This window comes from Macrotis lagotis, chromosome 4, assembly GCF_037893015.1.
Source record: "Macrotis lagotis isolate mMagLag1 chromosome 4, bilby.v1.9.chrom.fasta, whole genome shotgun sequence".
Taxonomy (NCBI): Eukaryota; Metazoa; Chordata; class Mammalia; order Peramelemorphia; family Peramelidae; genus Macrotis; species Macrotis lagotis.
Window position 1 is genome coordinate 204,018,609 of NC_133661.1, and position 20,760 is coordinate 204,039,368.

Consider the following 20,760-nt stretch of genomic DNA (forward strand, 5'->3'; position numbering starts at 1 on the left):
TAGACATAAAAAATACTATAAGCAAATTAGAAGATCAAGGAGTAGTTTACCTGTCAGATCTATGGAAAGGGAAGCAGTTTATGACTAAAGAAGAGAGGGAGAACATCACTAAAAACAAACTAGATGATTTTTGATTACACTAATTTAAAAAGCTTTTGCACAGATAAAACCATTGTAACCAAGATCAAAAGAAATGTAGTAAACTGGAAAACAATCTTTACAACTAATGTTTCTGACAAAGGACTCATTTCTAAAATATACAGAGAATTGAGTCATATTTTTTAAAAAAGCCATTCCCCAATTGACAAATGGTCAAAGGATATGCAAAGGCAATTTACAGATGAGATCAAAGCAATCCATATTCATATGAAAAATTGCTCTAAATCATTACTTATTAGAGAAATGCAAATTAAAGTTTCTTTGAGGTACCACCTCACACCTCTCAGACTGGTCAATATGACCTGAAAGGATAATGATCATTTTTGGAAGGGTTGTAGGAAATCTGCAACACTATTGCACTGTTGGTGGAGCTGTGAACTCATCCAACCTTTCTGGAGAGAAATTTGGAACTGCACCCAAAGGGCAACAAAAATATGCACACCCTTTGATCCAGCAATACCACTATGGGGTCTCTACCCTGAAGAGATGATGAAAAAGGGTTAAAAACATCACTTGTACAAAAATATTCATAGCAGCCCTGTTTGTGGTGGCAAAGAATTGGAAATTAAGTAAATGAAATGTCCTTCAATTAGGGAATGGCTTAGCAAACTGTGGTATATGTATGTCATGGAACACTATTGTTCTGTTAGAAACCAGGAGGAACGGGATTTCAGGGAAGCCCGGAGGGATTTGCATGAACTGATGCTGAGTGAAATGAGCAGAACCAGAAAAACACTGTACACCCTAACAGCAACATGGGGGTGATGATCAACCTTGATGGACTCCCTCATTTCATCAGTGCAACAATCAGGGACAATTTGGGGCTGTCTGCAATGGAGAATACCATCTGTATCCAGATAAAGAACCTTGGAGTTTGAACAAAGTCCAAGGACTATTTCCTGTAATTTAGGAAAAAACCTTGATATTTTATTGTCCGATCTTATCTCTTATACTTTGTTTCTTCCTTAAGGATATGATTTCTCTCTCATCACACTCAATTTGGATCAATGTACAACATGGAAACAATGTAAAGACTGACAAATTGCTTTCTGTGGGGAGTTGGGGGAGGGAAGTAAGATTAGGGGAAAAATTGTAAAACTCAAAATAAATGAAATCTTTAATAAAAAAAAATAATGTGGTATCCTCATTAGTTATCATAGAATGCTCAGCTTTCAAATACTCAGACTATTTCCCCTCCTACCACTGTTGAATTAAATGACTTTTCACAATTGTACTGATCAGATTTGAAATTTAAACTTGGAAATTATATAATATTGCTCAAGAAAATTTAAAAAGGGGGCAGCTAGGTGGTGCAGTGGTTAGAGCACCAGCCCTGGTGTCAGGAGTACCTGAGTTCAAATCCGTCCTCAGACACTTAATAATTACCTAGCTGTGTGACCTTGGGCAAGCCACTTAACCCCATTTGCCTTGCAAAAAAAAATATTTAAAAATGGAGAAATCTATGACTCCAGTACTACCCTGAAAAAGGGACTTAATTTATATGAATATATAATTTGTATTATATATGTATGTGTGTATATTTATATAAATAACATCATATTTATTTTACATTTATATATATGTATATACCCACTATAGGATAGTCACTCAATTTACTATAGGTACCATAGGCGAAGCCAAAATGTAAGGAAAATTGTTAACCATTTCTCACAAGAGGAGTCACTATTCAACTGTCTCCTGAAAGTCCTCCCAGTTTACTTTTCTTTTCTCTTAGGAGCCTAATAAAGGCCCCAAAGATCAATACTAACAGTTTGTGAAAAGGATAAGGAATAGGGTAGAGAGGAATATATAGGAATGGGGATAGGGAGGAATATATATTTCTGGAGTTTCACTCTGAACCTTTGAGCTTAAACAGGCAAGAGCAGTACAGGAAGAGATAAAGTATTTAACTTCTGACCCACCACTCCTCTGGACTTTGTAGATTGGCTCTAATGTTTGGATAAGTGCCCTTGTTTCTGGTGCCCCTTATCTGACTATTTCAACAGCTCTGGTCTAGCACCAGTCCTTATTGCCACTGCTAGAATGACTGCTACTATTCATTGTTGTGGTTGTTTCTTGTTCTTGAAAAGGACTATCACATCAGAGATGTGATACCACCACATACATGTGAATTGGATTTAAGTGAGGGAGCCCAACTTTCTCCTCTGGGGTCACTCAGTCTGATCTCAGCTATCTCAGATAGTTTCTGACCTAAACTTGAATAATTGGAATTGGAAAGGCAAAATTAACTAACCTGCTATAGAAATGAACTTGTAATTGTTTTTCAGTGGTATCCAAATTTCATGACCCTGTATGGGATTTTCTTAGCAATGACATTGGAATGGTTTGTATTTCCTTCTCCAATGTATTAAGACAAAAGGAAATTTAAATGACTCACAGCTAGTCAGTGTTTGAGATCAGAGTTTAACTCAGGTCTTCCTGATTCTAAGTACAGTACTTTATTGACTGGGTCACCTAATTGCCTCATACTCAGTTCTTGTCTAAGTTCTGTAGACCTTCAGGATAGAGGAAGATTAATGAGTGGTGCATTAGTACATTGGTGGGGGGAGGGGAATGACAAGGTTTCATAAAAAAGATGGGACTTGAATTGGGAGTGGGATAGTATATAAGGGTTTTACAAGTAAAAGAGAGAGTATTCTGAGTAGAAAGAAACCTGAACAAAAGCAAAGATTTTTACTTTCTACTCCAAAGACTGTCTGGAAGTGACATATTTAACTGGATAGGAATTTCAATAGTTTCTCTGTCAGAAAATTTGATTACTGTTACTGCATCACTTTAACTGTTCATCCAAAGAGAATTAATTATCCTGCTTACCAGATTCTGGTGATTCTCACTGAAAGAATTAAGAACTCCTTTTCTAAGAGAATGAATACATTTTTGAAAGACAATGAGGAGACATTTTGAAAAAAACTTTTAACTTTTATATTGTGGAGAAGAATCTATCCTGAAGAGAATTTGGCTCTAAATTCTTTCTCATATCTGATAAATTGTTGAAATGTACAAATGTTTGTATTACTCTGTTAATAAATTGTATAGTCAGTAACATTGGTCTTTGCCAAAGGGTGGGATGTAATGGTCTGTTGTCAAATGAAAAAATAAAAACTTATGGAGAAAAAAAAATTCTGCAGTTTATACACTGAGGTGGAGGCTCAGAGGTGATTAATGAAAGACATTGTGCTTTTCTACTAATTTGTGAGGAAATATTAGAACACATAACTTGATAGCCTTAGAATTAAGGTATAATTAATAAGGAAATGAGCCAATACCAGCTAGAGAGCCTTGGAAGTTGCTGTCCACAACATCACATTCAAACCAAATATAGGCTATACAAAGGCAGTCATCTCTAAACGTGTTATAATGCAAAGGATTTTCCTAAAAAATTTCTCAGTTTTTCACTGAGCCCACTATAAAGGATGTATACGGCTGCTTGTCTTTGCTACTAAACATGAAAGATATTTTAAGCAATTTGGTTTGGCTGGCTAGAGATTAGATAGAGACTGAACATTTCATTTTATTGGTATAGTAAATTCTGAGTGGGGAAGTTCCCTCTATCAATGCAAATTGACATCTTTTTCTGCAACTTGGCATTTTAGAGTTTTCTAGAGCACTGAGAAGTTAACTAACTCAGGATCACATAGCCAGTAAATATAAGAGGTAAGACTTGATGCCAGGTCTTCCTGGCTATGAGACCAGGAACATCAACCTCGATACCATCTGTCCTTTCCTTGGGCAAAGATACTATATTTAATTGAAGAACTTTAGTATCTTTGGTAAGTTTTTTACCATTATGAATTTTAGTTATTTTCTATTTTGTAATGTAGGCAAAAGACAATGATTTTTGAAAATCCAAGTTTTAAATCTGTCTTTGGAAGCAGAATGGCACAGTCCTTGAAGTTAAAAAAGACTTGAATTCAGTTCCTATCTCTGACACATATTGGCTTTGTGACCCTTGGAAAATCATTTAATTCTGTCTTCTAAAGATAACTATTTAAGGATGTAAGTTGAAAAGGTGCTAATTTACATTGGTAGAAGAGGTTTCCCCATAGTAGTGAATCACCGGTCTAGTTCCTATCCCTTTCCATTTAATTACAGAATTTTAGTATAGGAAAGGTCTTTATGACTTGATTTTAGTGATAGACTAGAGTGACATACAAGTCCAATGTCACATAAATGATTAATGACAAAGAGATTAGATACTTGTTAACTGATTGGAACTTTTGGATGACCAGTGAAATTCTATTTCCAATACATATGATAGTTTCCTAATTTTTATAGACTAGGATTATTGAAATACCTCTGTATAAAATAATCCATAAATGAAAAATTTATTAAACATGTTCCAAAGGCAGTTTTCTAGAATTATGTTCTTAGATTGAAGTTGTTGAATTACAGAAGGTGACACTGGAGATGTCATTTAATTTATCAATCTTAGTTTCCTCATCTGTAAAATGAGTAGAATAATGGCATTCACTTCACAGGGTCATTGTGAGTATCAAAGGAGATAATGCATGTTAAGTGCTTTACAAATTTTAGAATGCTATATTAATGTTAGCTTTATTATTACTCTAATATTAGGGGAGCAGATTAATCTAGTCCTAAGGGCATGGAGAAGGAAAACAGAAGGGAGAATAAAACAAATATGCTAGTCTAGAAGGAAGGAACATAGAGTGTGGAACTAGCTATTTTTATAATGAGGGAGAATTTCTCATATTCTTTATTTTTTATTTTAACTTTATTTTTCCAAATACATGCGGAGATAGCTTTCAACAATCATTTTTTGGTAAGATTTTGAATTTCACATTTTTCTTCTTCCCCTTTTCCCCTCTGTCCTCCCCCTAACAGAGAAATCTAATATAGATTATACATCTACAACAATGTTAAAATATATTTTCACATTAATCATGTTGTGAAAGAACAATCAGAACAAAATGAAAAAATAAAACATGAGAGGGAAAAAAAAGATACAACATAAACTTTTTATTTGAAAAATTGAAAATAAGCTTTGGTCTGCATTCAGACTCCATAGTTCCTTTTCTTTTTTCTTTTTTTTGGCAGGGAAATGGGGTTAATTGGCTTGCCCAAGGCCACACTGCTAGGTAATTATTAAGTGTCTGAGGTCTATTTTGAACTCGGGTCCTCCTGACTCCAGGGCCGGTGCTCTATCCACAGCCCCGTAGTTCCTTTTCCGGATGTGGCTGGTATTTCCTATCACAAGTCCTTTAGAGTTGTCTTTGATTATTGTATTGCCGAGATAAGCAGGTGAAAGTTTCATATTCTGAAAAAGAATTCTCCCTGGGCGGCTAGGTGGCGGGCGTAGTGGATAAAGCTCCGGCCTTGGAGTCAGGAGGACCCGGGTTCAAATGCGGCCTCAGACACTTACTAACTACCTAGCTGTGTGGCCTTGGGCAAGCTACTTAACCCTGTTTGCCTTGCAAAAACCTAAAAGAAAGAAAAAAAAAAGAATTCTTCCAAAGAAGCATTTATAGATATATGAAGAAGGGGTGGGGAAAGCAAACATCCCATCGTCTAAAATGAACAAAGGAAAATTGAACACATACAGACATCCAGTTTGGTGAAGGAGCGGCTGGGTGGTTCAGTGGATAGAGCTCCGGCCCTGGAGTGAGGAGTACCCGAGTTCAAATCCGGACTCAAGACACTTAATAATTACCTAGCTGTGTGGCCTTGGGCAAGCCACTTAACCCCATTGCCTTGCAAAAATTAAAAAAACAAAAACCAAACAAAACAGTTTGGTGTAGAAACACACCAAAGTCAATCAAACAGCATGGGAAGAAAGATCAAGAGGGAGAATAATAACAGAGAGGGAATAGCTTCAAGAAAAACAAACTTTCTAATCTTAGTGGGTCCGAGTAGGATTAAAAGGGGAGGAGCAAAGAACTAGAAGCTATCTTTTTTTTAAGGGATGATTTTCAATTAGGAAATGGATGAATGAAGAAATTATGGTATATGAATGTAATGGAACATTGCATTATAAGAAATAAGTGAAATTAAATTAATTAATAATAGATAAATTAAAATACAGTTGTAGAGAATTCTGGGTAGTATGAAGCAGCAGGGTGAAGTAAGCAAAACCAGGAGGAAAACAACATTATAAAGGAAAAGGAGCTGGAGAAACTTGAGCACTCAGTGCTCGGGCTCTAGGCTCCTCCCCGGGGACTGGGCAAGTCCCGCCCCGCCTTCGGCCTCCCGGGCCGTACGAAGGGCCGCAGTCCCCGCGGCGCCTCCCGCGAGCCCGAGGAAAGCGTCCCGGGCCGGGGGCCGCACTGGCCCCGCGCGGGTCATACAGTCCGGAAGTGCGCGGCAGAGCGGCTCCGGGGGCCTGCGGGCGGGTCATAGAGTCCGGAAGTGCGCGGCAGAGCGGCTCCGGGGGGCCTGCGGGCGGGCTGCGCCGGGCCGGGCGGGACATAGAGTCCGGAAGTGCGCGGCAGAGCGGCTCCGGGGGCCTGCGGGCGGGACATAGAGTCCGGAAGTGCGCGGCAGAGCGGCTCCGGGGGCCTGCGGGCGGGCTGCGCCGGGCCGGGCCGGGCCGGGCCGGATGTCCGTGGGCTTGGCGCTCAAGGTGGTGGCTGGGCTGGCGGCCGCGGCGCTGGCGGCCGTGCTGCTGGAGCACTATGGGCTGGTGGGCATGTCGGCGCCCGTGCCCGCGCGGCCCCGGGCCTTCCCGAGGCCCTTCCCCGCGCCCGGGGCCGAGGATGCCAACATCTTCTGGGGCCTGCAGGTGAGGAGCCCGGCGGCGGGAGGCGGCTTCCCCCGGGCCGCGGGCGCCCGTGTTCATGTCCCGCTACTGCTTTGCAGATCTCCGACCTCCACATCAGCAAGTTCTTTGATCCAGGCCGGGCCGCGGACCTGGAGAAGTTCTGCTCCGAAACCGTCGATGTGATCCAGCCTGCCGTGGTCCTGGCCACAGGTCGGTAAGGACGGGCCGGGGCGCCCTGCCCACGCGCTGGCCCGCGAGGGGGACCCCGGCCGCAGCCTGCAAAGCCAGGGCTGCCAGCGCCTGCCAAGAGAGGTGGCTGTGATGAGGCGGCCAGTGGCACCCCGGACTTGGCAGGGTGCTAGGGAGGCTGTTGTGGGGTTAGTCAGTCTGCAGGGCCGGAGTGCGACCCTCCTCAGCCACCTAATTCTTCGTGGGCTAGTCACTTAACTCTGCCAGCCTGGCATCCAGGGCCATCTCCAGTCGTCCTGATTGGCCACTGGATCCAGATGGCCCTGGAGGAGAAAGTGAGGCTGGTGATTTAGCACAGGCCCCTCACTCAAACCATTTAGCGTGCTTTGCTTGGTATACCTCCTTGATATCATGGTCTTCTTCGAAAAGAAAGGACTAGGCTGGGCAGTGGATAGAGCACCAGCCCTGGAGTCAGGAGGACCTGGTCTCAGACACTTAATAATGACCTAGCTGTGTGGCCTTGGGCAAGCCGCTTAACCCCATTGCCTTGCAAAAAAAAAAAGAAACTTAAAAAAAAAATGTACAGGCATTATTATAGTTATCACCGTCATCATCATCATAGATAAGACCATTCCTCTATTAAGTGGGAGGGGGCTAATGTGGAAGTATATTTTTCAGGACCTTCTCGATGAGTGGAGGAGGGAGAGGATTTGGAACAAAGAAAATTAATGTTAAAAAAATTGTAGAGGGGTTACTATAATGGGATTGTGATAACTATAGATAAGGCATTGTATCTATTAGAGGGAGCAGCAACTAGCAAAATGAAGGAACGTAAGTATGTTGTATTTTTAATATTTGGCTTGGAAATTTAAAACCTCTATCATACCATGAACCTTTATGATAAGAAAATATCAAAGTTCTAAGAGAGATTTATAACTGAGAAAGACAAAATGTACTTGACTTCTCCCTTTTTTTTTTTGCAAGCCAATGGGGTTAAGCGGCTTGCCCAAGGCCACACAGCTAGTTAATTATTAAGTGTCTGAGGCTGGATTTCAAGTCAGGTCCTCCTGACTCTAGGGTCTGTGCTCTATCCATTGAGCCACCTAGCCAACCTGCACTTGACTTCTCCATGGTAAACCTGGTATTTGCCTGACTCTCTGGAATTTCTTTTAGAATGAGAAAGGACTTTTTTGTATACTAACAGATCACTTCACCTGTACTAAAGCAAAGTGCCAAACACAATAGACACATAGACACTTAAGTCTAGAGTGTGCATTTCTGTCGGTTTTGGGTTTTTTTTTTTTTTTTTTTTTTTTTAGTTTTTGCAAGGCAGTGGGATTAAGTGGCTTGGCCAAGGCCACACAGCTAGGTCATTATTAAGTGTCTGAGGTCGGATTTGAACTCAGATACTCCTGACTCCAAGGTCGGTGCTCTATACACTGTGCCACCTAGCTGCCCTGGTTTTGGTTTTGGAATCTAAGAGGAAGGAGGTGGAATTACTCATTTTAATAGGTACTATACATTATTTGTTTTATGTCTTATCCTATCCCCATTACATGATAAACTCTATCAGCAGGGATTATATTAACAAATATTTGTGAATAAATGAACTGAATGAAGACTAGCAAGAATGAGCTTTTTTATTAATATTTTGTTTTCCAATTATATATAATAGTTTTTTGTAAGGTTTTGAATTTTACAATTTTCCCCTCACCCTCCCTGATAGTCTGATAGTCTTTACATTGTTTCCATGCTCTGCATTGATCGAAATTGAATGTGTTGAGAGACAAATCATATCCTTGAGGAATAAATAAAATTTTAGAGATAGCAAAATGATGGATAAAACACTTTAAAAAAAATTGAAGTGATAGACTTTGGTCTTTGTTTAAATTCCACAGTTCTTTCTTTGGAGATAGATGGTATTCTCTGTCACAGGTACTCTAAAATTGTCCCAGATTATTGCATTGAAAGAATGAGCAAGTCCATGAAGGTTGAACATCACCCCCATGTTGCTGTTAGAGTGTACAGTGTTCTTCTGGTTCTGCTTATCTCACTCATCAGTTCATGCAAGTCTTTCCAGGCTTCTCTGAAATCCCATCCCTCTTGGTTTCTAACATAACAGTAGTGTTCCGTAACCTACATATACCACAATTTGTTCAGCCATTCCCCAATTGATGGACATTCACTGGATTTCCAATTCTTTGTTACCATAAATAGGGCTGCTATGAATATTTTTGTACAAGTGATGTTTATACCCTTTTGCAGAGGACTAATTTTCTACCCGTCTGCAGTCTGCTTTCTAAATTGTGATCTGCTGGAGGTTGAAATGCCCAAGTCAAGACTTTGGTGCTTGATGCCTTAGATTCTCTTACTCTGGCTCAACTACTTAATAGTTGATCTCTTAGCACTATATCTAGGACATAGTAGGTACTTAATAAATGCTGGTTGAACAAAATGTTAGTGAGCCACTCACTTCTAAAATGAAAATAAACTCCTAAAACCTTTATTGGGACAGGCATTTGACAATGATTTTTTCTTCTCTCCTTGAAGCTGAAGGAATACCTTTAGGAAACTTGACTAATATCCTCTAAGATAGATCCTTTGATAGGGCTATCTGGTAACTTACCTAGACATGATTTATCGTTTTTTTAAAAGTCCATTTTTATTTTATTTTCAGTTCTGAATTCTTACTCTACTTCCCACTGAAAAGACAAAATGAGAAAAAATACAGATATATAGCATCAGGCAAAACAAATGTGTAGCTATTTTTCTTAATCAAATCATTTTTTCCTGATAGAATCTTATAAAGAAATTTGTGTCTTGCTCTTTAAAGAGATTATTTCACAACTCAATAACTGTTAGGTAGAATAGAGGGTTGAAGTTAGAAAGACCTGAGTTGAAATTCTGTCTCATACATTGAAGTGTTTGACCTGGCAAATCATTTAATTTCAGTTTCCCTCTCTATAAAACAGAAATGATGATAGTGTTACCTTCTATTAAATGAAGCTTAAATGCTTTTCCAACTGCTATTTAAATATTAGTTCTTATTTTAATGATTGAAAAAATTGTGTTGTGTTGGCTAAACAAATACAAAAATAAAGACAATCCCTACTCTTAAAGAACTTATTTTCTAATAGTAGAGATAGAAAGGAATGTGCTATTGAGGTCATAGATATGGCCTTTGGAGAGCAGGTTAACATACTTTACCCAGCAACAGTGATGTTTGATCATAGTTCTTGGTTCTTCAAGTGGAAGGTAGAAGTGGGGAAAACAAGGATAGATGAAATAGAGGTAAGATTCTAGAGGCAGTCATTGAGCAGGACAGGGTAGTTCAGGATGGAAAATCCTCTAGGATCCTCTTAATCTTGTGAACATTTTCTTAAAAAATATTTTGATAATAGCATTTTTTTTTAGATTTTTTCAAGGCAATGGGGTTAAGTGGCTTGCCCAAGGCCACATGGCTAGATAATTATTAAGTGTCTGAGGTCGGATTTGAACCCAGGTACTCCTGACTCCAAGGCTGGTGCTCTATTCACTGCGCCACCTAGCCGCCCCTGATAATAGCATTTCAAAATAACACAATACAATCATATATTTTGTGCATTTAAAAACTTTGATCTGAGAAAGGAGTCTCTAGGTTTCACCAGATTGTTTAAGCAGTTCATGACACACACAAAAAAAGGTTATAAACCTCTATTCTAGGTTATAGGCTCTGTAAAGTGGTTGGCAAGGTTGTAGAAGAGGATGGTTGGGATTTTTCTGAGCTAGTGGCCCAGGTGAGACATAATTTGAAGTTTTGTAAGATATGCACAGTGGATTCTGGCATGGGGACCAGGAGGACCTTGGTTCAAGTTCCTCCTCTGATACATATTGACCCCTGACAAATCATTTAACTTTTCAGAGCATTTGACCCTGGAGTCAGGAGGACCTGAGTTCAAATCCAACTTCAGGCACTATATGACCCTAGGCAAGTCAATTAACCCTGTTTGCTTTTGTTTACTCATCTTTAAAATGAGCAGGAAAAAGGAAGTTTCAAACCATTCCAATATCTTTGCCAAGAAAACCCCTTATGGGGTCACAGAGAGTCAAACTCTGCTGAAGCAACTCAACAACAATAAATGTCCTAAGCAATTTTATAAAATTAAATAATGCAGATAAAATGTCAGTCTACATTGGTGGAGGGAGTTTCTTCATTCTGGCGTTCCTTATTTCCCTGCAGTTGAAGATTCAGTTATTATTTCTACTCCTATCTACCTAAAACAGAAGATTTATGACTTTGTAAATAAAACCTATGCTGAAAAAATTTCCCTATTTTAATAGGTAGTTTTGAATGCAGGCAATCTTTTAGTCAAGGAGGTGTTGGGTACCTCAACCCTGTTTATGATACAATGGATATTATTTGTTTTATCCTCTGGAATTTATTTTAGAAAGAGATATGACTTTGTTGTGTATTTACAGGTGATCTCACAGATGCTTTAAGAAGGGATCGTTGGGGATCCAAGCAGTTTGAAATGGAATGGCAAACTTATCAAAATATCCTGAAGAAAACTAGGGTCATGGAAAAAACCAAGTGGCTAGATATCAGAGGAAATCATGGTAAGAGGGAGCCAACACTTGGGTATCACAGAAGCCAACATTTTCCCTGGAACTTGTGTTTTCCAGTTCTAATAAAAATGAACCAAGTTATAAAATCAGTTATTCTTATTTAGATTTAAAAGATGACAATGAAATCTGATTGTGTGAAATATAACAGAATATTTGGTAAAAATCTTATATGACATTGTTAGTTTCTAAGGGAAGTGATAATTCTAATAACAAGTAAAAATGTAGTTTATTCTCAACTTAAAAATTATTATAAGGAGTGAAATTATTTAATGACTATTCTTATATGGGGCTAATTAAGATATTTGTATATAAACCTCCCTAAATCTGTCTTTTTAAAAGATTATTTGTTTTACTATTCTATTCATTGTTAATGAGCACACATACACAAATATATATATGCATATATCCTTAAGAATTTTATTTTATAATCAAAGAAGCATCCTAGCGTAGTGGTAAGTATGCTATACTTGGAATCCAAAAATTGAAATTAAGTTCCAGCTCTTTCACTTAGTATATGAATTTGGGAAAGCCTAAACATTGGGAAATTCATAATCTCTAAAATAAGGGACTAGGTAATTTCTGAGTGCTCTTCCTGTTCTGATAGTTTATGAGTTAATGATGTTATCTAATTCAATGAAATTCATAGCTATTTGTTTGGTGATACATACAAATAATTCTTGTAAAGCATCCGTCAGAGTTTAGTTCAAATATACTTAAATTGTAATACTCTGAGAATAAGATAAACTTCTGCCTTTTTCTGATCTTTATACATGATATCCATCAGATTCTTTTGCAATAAATAATAAATCTATGTAACAAACATTTTCAAGCCAAAAATTGAGTCATTTACTGCAAATAATGTTCAACAAAACAGATTCTAGTATAATTAAATAACTTTGAGTTTCCCTGAGAATTACAATAGAATTTGACTTGAGTGTAAGTGAACATGGATATAGAATATTTGTAGTTATGCTGAATTGTTGACCTCAAAGATCCTTTCCAGCTCCAAATCTATTATCCTTAGATAGTAAAATTCTTGAGAACTGTTACTGTATCTCATCTATTCTCTTGTGTAATCCCAGTAGTGACCTGTGATAAACAAAAAAAAGTCATTGCTTTTTTTTTTTTCTCATAGTTGACATGCTAAGATGATAAAAATAAATATTTTGCTATACCTATTTTTCCTCACACTTATAGGTCTTCTTAGATCTAAGGACCTTTCCCCTGGGAATGAATTTATGAAAAGTTTGTGCTTCATCCCTCTTTTTTTTCAGATAGGAAATAATTTTTGAAAACTCTGAAAAGACTCAGTGCTAAAGAGAGTTTCCTAGAATAAAATTATGTAATTTCTTCCAGGTCTTGTGAACCCTTTACACTAGTTAAGAGAACTGAGTTTGTTTCTCTCAAGAGATTTTTGAAGACTATTCCTTCATTTGGCAGGAGGGTTGTTAAAAGTGAGCCTGAGACTTATTAGCTTAATTTTCTTTGTTGTCCTCAATTGGATTTTCGGCCTGTTCTGAAGGTTAATGAAGATTTAATAGATTCCCAGAGGACAAAAGTGAGTAATAGTTTTGGCAAAGAAACCCAGGCATTTCATTTCTTTGAAATCTCAGCATACTCAAATGGATTTGCAAAGGATCTATAATCAATTCTAATCCATTCTAACTCCTCTAACTCCCAGAGTTTCTTTATGGATTAAATAGGGAGAGATCCCTAATCTTCCATTGTTCAATAGAGAGCTTTATATAGAGGAAGTCTTTATTGTAGGTATATGATCTACAGTTCAGAAAAACTGTATTTGCCCTAAGTATTTGATTGCTGAAGTATAATTAATAAAATCCATTTCTTATTGATCACAAATGGAAAAAAAAAACTGAATCACCATCCCTCCTACCCTACTCCTGCCAAAAACAAACCCCAAATAATTTTTAGGTCTGTATTAGTTTAATGAAACAATAGATAATTATACTCATTCATGATTCCTCAGTCAATTATATATCCTATTATTTGCTAATAAAATCTTCATATTACCTGTGTTCAGTTCAGAGTTTTTCAGGTCTTTTGTTACCTACTAGCAAAATACCACCTTCTTCATTCATTTCTTAATTGAATGACTGGTATACTATTGTATAAAGTACTTATGGAAATATAATAATAATAATAATAATAATAATAATAATAATAATAATAATAATAATAATGAATAATCTGATCATTAACCTTTGTATGAGTTTTTTGTTTGTTTTGATTTTTTTCCTCCCCTATAGATTCATTCAACATTCCAAGTCTGGAGAGTAGCCAGAATTATTACAGGTACTGAAATGAATTGGAGATAGACTTGTCACTGTGTGTGGACAGTGATTTGGGAAGCATAAAGTTAATTTGGAGAAAATATCAATCAATCAACAAACATAATTATTGAGTGCCTGTTATCTTCCAGGTGTTGTACCAGGCATTGGGGAAACAAAGAATAAAGTGGAAAGCACTGATTGACAAATGTACTTTTTATACCCAGATATAGGACATTTTGTATTATTAAAAGAGTTCTCTCTTTTGTGACCATAAGAAAAGCAAAGAACAGAGGGTTTCCATTCAAGTGTATGCATTTTTAAAAAAAATTTTCATCATCTTAACTGTTTCCATATTGTAATTTTAATATGCCATAAAGTCCCTTTTATTATTGCCTTTCAACAGCATTTCTTAGGCAGCTATTTCTTTTCCTAAATTAAGTATTTATCTTTCACATTGATAGTAGTATTATCCTACACCTATTAAGCAAAACAATTAGTATTCATTGAGTTTTACCTTTGTACTAAACACTAGAGTCAGTCCTGTAAGGGATAAAAGAATGGTATAAAACACTATCTCTGTGTTCAAGGAACTTATAGACCAATTGAGGAAATACAGCATGTTTTAGAAAGGTACTAGCACTAAATTACTTTGTACAAGTTATAAATGCTTTAGGAAGTGATAGAAGGGAACTTAATGAAATTACTGGGGAAACTTTTCAGGGAATTTGATCTGGGTCTTAATGAATGGTATGATTTGAAGAAGGTGAGAAGTGATAGAAGGGAACTTAAAGGAATAGCATGGATATTTTTGGGGAAACTTTTCAAGGAATTTGATCTGGGTCTTAATGAATGGTATGATTTGAGGAAGGAGGGAAGGGCATTAGAGAAAGAGGGAAAGCATGAATGCAGATCTAGAAACCCGGATGAGCATAAGGAGAGTGAAAAGGAGATTGTCTTTACTAAGACAAAAGCTTCCTGCGTTCCTTTTATTTTCAATAAAAGTTTTAATTACTTTTATTTTTATAAAAGCTATTTCCCCTTAAACCTCTTTCTTCTCCATTGAATTCTTCCTTTTAACAAATAAACAAAAAACCCAAAGTAACTGACCCCAGAGGCCATATCTAATATATACCATAACCTCTTTCTATAGTCCCCACTTCTCTCCTGAGAAAAAAATTTAATTTCTTTATCAGTTTTCCAGGACCTAGAATCTTCTTTAAAATTCATTTATGTCATTCATTTTAGTGTTGTTATTGCTTATATAATTGTCTTCATTGTGTCTATTGTTCTTTTGGTTCTGTTTTCTTCACCTTGCATCATTTCATATATCCCTCATCTCTCTGATTTTCTTCTTCATTTAATTATTTGTGAAATTATATTTTGTTATATTCATAAACCACAGTTTGTTTGCCATTACCCAAGTGATGCTCACCTATTTTGTTTTTAGCCTTTTACTCCAACAAAAAGTACTGCTGGAAATATTTTGATTATGTACTTCATAATATATGAGACCTTTCTACTACATACTTCATAATATATAAGACCTTTCTACTACATATCACTGGGATATGTGCTCAGTAGATATGTGCTGAATTTAAAGAGTTAGTCACATTCCTCACATAATTCTAGTTTGATTTCTAGACAATTCTTGAACAATTTAGAACTCTACCAACTGTATATTAGTGAGCCTTTCTAATAACATCAATAATAAAAATAGCTAGTATTTTTTAAAGCACCAGTATTAAAGTACCAGGCATGTCACTTTACCAGTTTTATCTCATTTAATCCTCACAACCACCACTTTGTGAAGTTGGTGATTTTATTATCTCCATTTTACAATTGAAGAATCTGAGGCAAATTCTTGCTTAAGAACAGAAAATGATAATAGAAAACAACTGGGATCAGATTAAAGATATTGTTGTGAGCTCAGCAGAGGGAGTTTGGCTTTAGGCAACAATAAGCCTTGCAGGTTCTGAGCAGGAGAGTAGCTTAACAAAAATCATATTTTACAAAGATTCATCTGATAGCAATGTGCAGAAGAGAGACTAGAGACAGAGAAACTGGTTAGAAGGCTACAGTGATAATTTAGACATGATTTGAAGAAGACCTGAGTGAGAGTAATTGAAGCAGCAGTGGAACAAAGAGACATTTTTAGCAGTTGGTGGGACTCACTAGATAATGGAGTTGAAGGAAAAGATAAAAACAAAGATGACTAGCAGGATTTCTTGCCTTTATATTTTTTAAAATCAAGAATTTTATTTCCCAAACTCTAGTGCATGAAAGATCTGTTTTCTTCATTGCATCAAGATATCTCTATCTGTCTAATATGTATATATACACATATTCATACATAGATAGTATAGAAATACATGCACATCTGAAAGTTTTAATCTTACTAGTGCAGTTTTCTTATTCAGAATACATGCCATGCTAATATTGATTAATATTTGTAGGCATACTGATGCTATATTTTAATCTCTGGTTTCAGATTCTGTTTTAACATATCTGAGCATATATGAAGGACAGCAAGTAAGATGATGAAATTCTTGGAAAAGCAATGAAAATTAAATAACCATTAAAAGAAATAAATAATAAAAAAATATAATGAAGACAGAAATGACGCAAAAAACCCTAAAGGAGAAATCTAAAAAATATTAGAGAGGAGAGGAAGTTTTTGTTTAAATTATATTTTACTTTAAATACACTAGTTTAATAATATTATTGACAGTTTCTGAAGAAATATATTTACTTTGAGACATATTTCATAGATCCTATGGGTTAAGATAACTGTGGGAAAGGATGGTAATTTCAACTTTTTAGAAATTTTTTTGTCTATGTTCTTATATGTTATTAGGAAAAATATTTTCCAGAGTTTTCAAAGGCCTGAGCTGGAATCCCATTTTTGCCACTTTCTAGCTCCTTGACTTTGGGAAAGTTAATTCATTTTTCTAAAATTCAGTCTCTTCATTATAAAATAGAATTTTAATACTTCATGAAGTTGATCTGAGGAAAACGCTTTATAAACTGAAAATCACCACATAAATATGAGCAATTATTACTTCCTTTTCATGGAATTTTTTTTTGGCAAGTCAATGGGGTTAAGTGACTTGCCCAAGGTCATACATTTAGGTAATTATTAAGTGTCTGAGGTTGGATTTGAACTCAGGTCCTCCTGACTCCAGGGCCAATGTATCACTTAGCTGCCTCCATAAATAATGAAAGATTTCTTGTTTGGAATTTCTATTACAAAATAAAGGAAAATAATATTTTTTGTTATTTGGCAAAATATAGTTTGCTGAATCAAACACAAAGTATGTGTTCTTAATTTTTTATATATCTTAGGGACCCCTTTGAAATTCTTGTGAATTCCTTAGAATGTTTTTTATGCAAAAAGTAAAATATATAAAATTGTAAAGAAAAACAATTATTGTGAAATATAGTTGTCTAAAGATTAGAAATATAAAAGCATCAACATCATAGATCTCAAGATGAAAATGCCTACCTAAGCTCTGAAGAAAGTAATAAAAAATAAAATAAAAAATACATACGTAAACATACAACTCACACCCTTCCACATAAGAATCTTTATATACAAACTGAAAAACATGAAAATTAGTCATTGAAAGATCTCTACTCTCTAATCTGTCTAACAACCTAGAAGTTAACATATTTAATTTTAATTTTTAAAAGTGTTATGCTGTTTGTTTTTTTTTTACATCACAGTCATTCTACCCATCTTACCTTGAAACAAAGAAAAAGATTAAACAAAAACCAGAAGGTACAGCAACTGTCTGGTATTACATGCAATATTTTGTATTCAGAACATCTCTCTAAACTTTTGTCCCTCTCTCTATGGAAAGGAAGAAGATGGATTTCCTTAGTTCTTCCCCAGGACCAAGATTGGTCATTCAAATTACACTCAATTTGGCTTCAATTTAGTATTCTCTTCATTTGCATTATTGAAATAATCTCTGAATTCCTCATATTCATTGTATTCCTATACCACAGCATGTTAATTACCCATCTTTGCAATGTTTTGCTCTCACAAAAACATTAATAACATTTTAGTATATATAGGACTTATGTTTCTGTCTGATCTCCTTGAAATATATATACAACTATGGAGTGAGTCTCTTGGTCAGACAATATGAATGGTTTAATCACGTTTCTCACATAAATTTCATATTGTTTTCTGATACTTGATTATTCAAATATTAGGAATATTCAAAACTAAGTTATGACCTGCCAATTTAATTTGTCCCCTGAGACTTAACACCTACCTGTTCTATTGACATTGAATTTTTCTACCAGGTCTTTTCTCCTGCTCCAGTCAGGGGAAAGACCTCTGTCAGACATGGGTCATGGGAACATAACTGGGTCGTGTTGCTCCTTAATTCAAAAATTCTCAGTAATTGTTATCTGTGAAAATAAATTGATAATCCTTTACCTGGCATTCAAGGCTCTCATTATCTAGTATCCTCCTTTTCAGTTTTATCTCATACTTCTTTCCCTTCTGTGTTATGTGATGCTGCAGCCAAAATGCTCCAACCAAATCAGTCTTTTCCTTTTATACATTCTGCATTTTCCCACCTTCCCTATGCCCCCCCATCAATTATTCTCTGTTCCTAGAATATCTTCTCTTCCTCAAATGATCTGTTCCTCCTTAAACTCACATAATTCACATTTTTGTCCCTTCCTATTACATTTATCATGTCATATTTTGTATTTTTATTATTTATATCAGATTCCTCTATTAGACTATAAGCTTTGGGAGGACACAGATCATATCCAAGCTTTCATTTCTCTAGAAACTTAGTACAGTGATGTTCATGCTTCTTCGGATATTTCAAAGATCTGTGATTTTTGTCAATGTGAGTAGTGACCATTACAGATTTCCATTCCTTCTTTGCATTAGAAAAATGGTCTTCTTGAGTTGCTGGGGAGTAAAAAATGTATCACAAATTTTCCAACTCTCTTGAGTCTTTTCAAATTTATATAGAATTGTCCTCTGATAACCAAAAACTCACCTATCATCAGACCTTTATTCAAGATTTTTTTAAAGCTTGCATTCCATTGACATAACTTTTGTGAACCCTGGTTTATCACAATACTATTCTGGAGATCAAAGTTGGACAATAGAGATTATGTATATGGCAGACATTTAAGGAATGTTAGCCAAATTATAGAATTTGTTGCTGAAATTTTGACATTCAGCAAATCACATTTGCTACCTATACTTTGTCTCTTTAGAATGATAGATTCTGGAGGGTAGTAATCATATCTTCTCTATAATCAATAGGATGTTCAGTATATCATGAGATGCTTTTAAAAGAAAAATTCTATAATATTAAGAAAAAAATTAAAGTGAATTCATGCTGGAATAATAGATCACATTGCTACCATATTGTGTTCCACTATGTAAGAAAATTATAGTGTAGATAGATTTTCTCAGCACTAAATACTAGAGGGCCAGGCCTGGAGTTAGAATGACTGCTCTTCAGAGGTTCAAATCTGACCCTAGACATTAATTGTGTGACCCATCAATTATGTTAAGTGAGTCACTTCACCTTGTTTGCCTCCATTTTGTCAACCATAAAATGAACTAGAGAAAGAAATGGCAAACCATTCCAGCTTTGTTAACAAATCCCCAAATGCAGTTCAGTTGGTCACAACCGAAAAAGAATTGTATAACAACAATAAGAACTATATACTTGTTAACCACAAGATGTGTGATACCTATCTCTTGTGGACTTGACATTTTATTTCAAATGAATATATTCATAGAGAAAATTAAAAAGTCACTCCAAATGAATTTTAGAGTTCATTTTAGCTCTTTCTTGTCAGTTAGACGCAAAATTATGCCTTTGATAAGGAAGTAAAACCTAGAGTGATCTCAGAGTGAAAACTTGAATTATGTTCTTTTCGAATTGCATTGAAAATAATCTGTATTTGACTTTTGTAGGAGATATTCTGCCTTACGTAGGCATGGCTCTATGCATTTCATACATAAGACCCCCTTTGGAAACTATTCTTTCATCTATATGGATGCTACCCTTACCCCAGGGCCCAAGAAACCCTTTAATTTCTATGGAATATTAAGTCAGGTAAAGTAGAAATCTTGATTTCTTTATATTCTACTTACTTTAAGTGACTTTGGTGCATCAGACCCTCTTCAGATATGCTCAGTATATGAGATCTTATTGATAGGTTCCTAAGTTTTCACTCTGATTTAGCAATTGCTATTTTTATATAGTTTTATATATATACATATATATATATATATATATATATATATATATATGTATAGTTAATGCTTAATGAACATGGGAAGCTTAGTGAAGCAGATTAAACAGGAGAGATAGATTCTTTTGTCTGAAGGGTCCCTGGGTTACCTTTTGCCCTTAGACCAGTCAATTGTATATTTTCTTTGTAAAATTTTTGTAATAACTGAAATTTGGTGAAAATAGAAAAATATGAAATATTTTTATAAATTTGATATTTTGTCAATAATAATTATAATACTTCGAAGAAAATTATATATTAGCTAGATCATATTTCATCTTGGGCATTAATGAAAGTTCCTGTGTTTTCCATCCCATTTCAGAAGCAAATGAGGGAACTCTATTTACTGAATAAAAAGACTAGATATAGCAACCATACTATTTGGTTTGGACATTATACAACATCTACTATCATCTCTCCAGCTCCAGGAATACGATCATTAATGAGGTGAGACAGAACTCCTAGATCCAAAATTGATGGTTTAGGTTTGCTAACATT

At 35.8% G+C, this 20,760-nt stretch overlaps 1 protein-coding gene across 3 annotated transcripts in view; it reads left to right on the plus strand.

Annotated features, from left to right (window-relative positions):
- Positions 1-6,686: 6,686 nt before the first annotated feature.
- The window catches only part of TMEM62 (transmembrane protein 62), a 60,534-nt gene continuing 46,460 nt past the window's right edge, over positions 6,687-20,760 (plus strand). The window contains exons 1-6 of one of the 3 annotated variants that reach the window (XM_074235227.1): positions 6,687-6,916; positions 6,994-7,105; positions 11,543-11,680; positions 13,957-14,002; positions 19,943-20,084; positions 20,585-20,709. In XM_074235227.1, coding sequence (XP_074091328.1) covers positions 6,734-6,916; positions 6,994-7,105; positions 11,543-11,680; positions 13,957-14,002; positions 19,943-20,084; positions 20,585-20,709 — 746 coding nt within the window. In that variant the 5' untranslated portion in view covers positions 6,687-6,733. Of the gene's footprint in view, positions 6,917-6,993; positions 7,106-7,211; positions 11,052-11,542; positions 11,681-13,956; positions 14,003-19,942; positions 20,085-20,584; positions 20,710-20,760 lie in introns of those variants that run through there. The other 2 variants (XM_074235229.1, XM_074235228.1) reach the window with 2 other exon arrangements.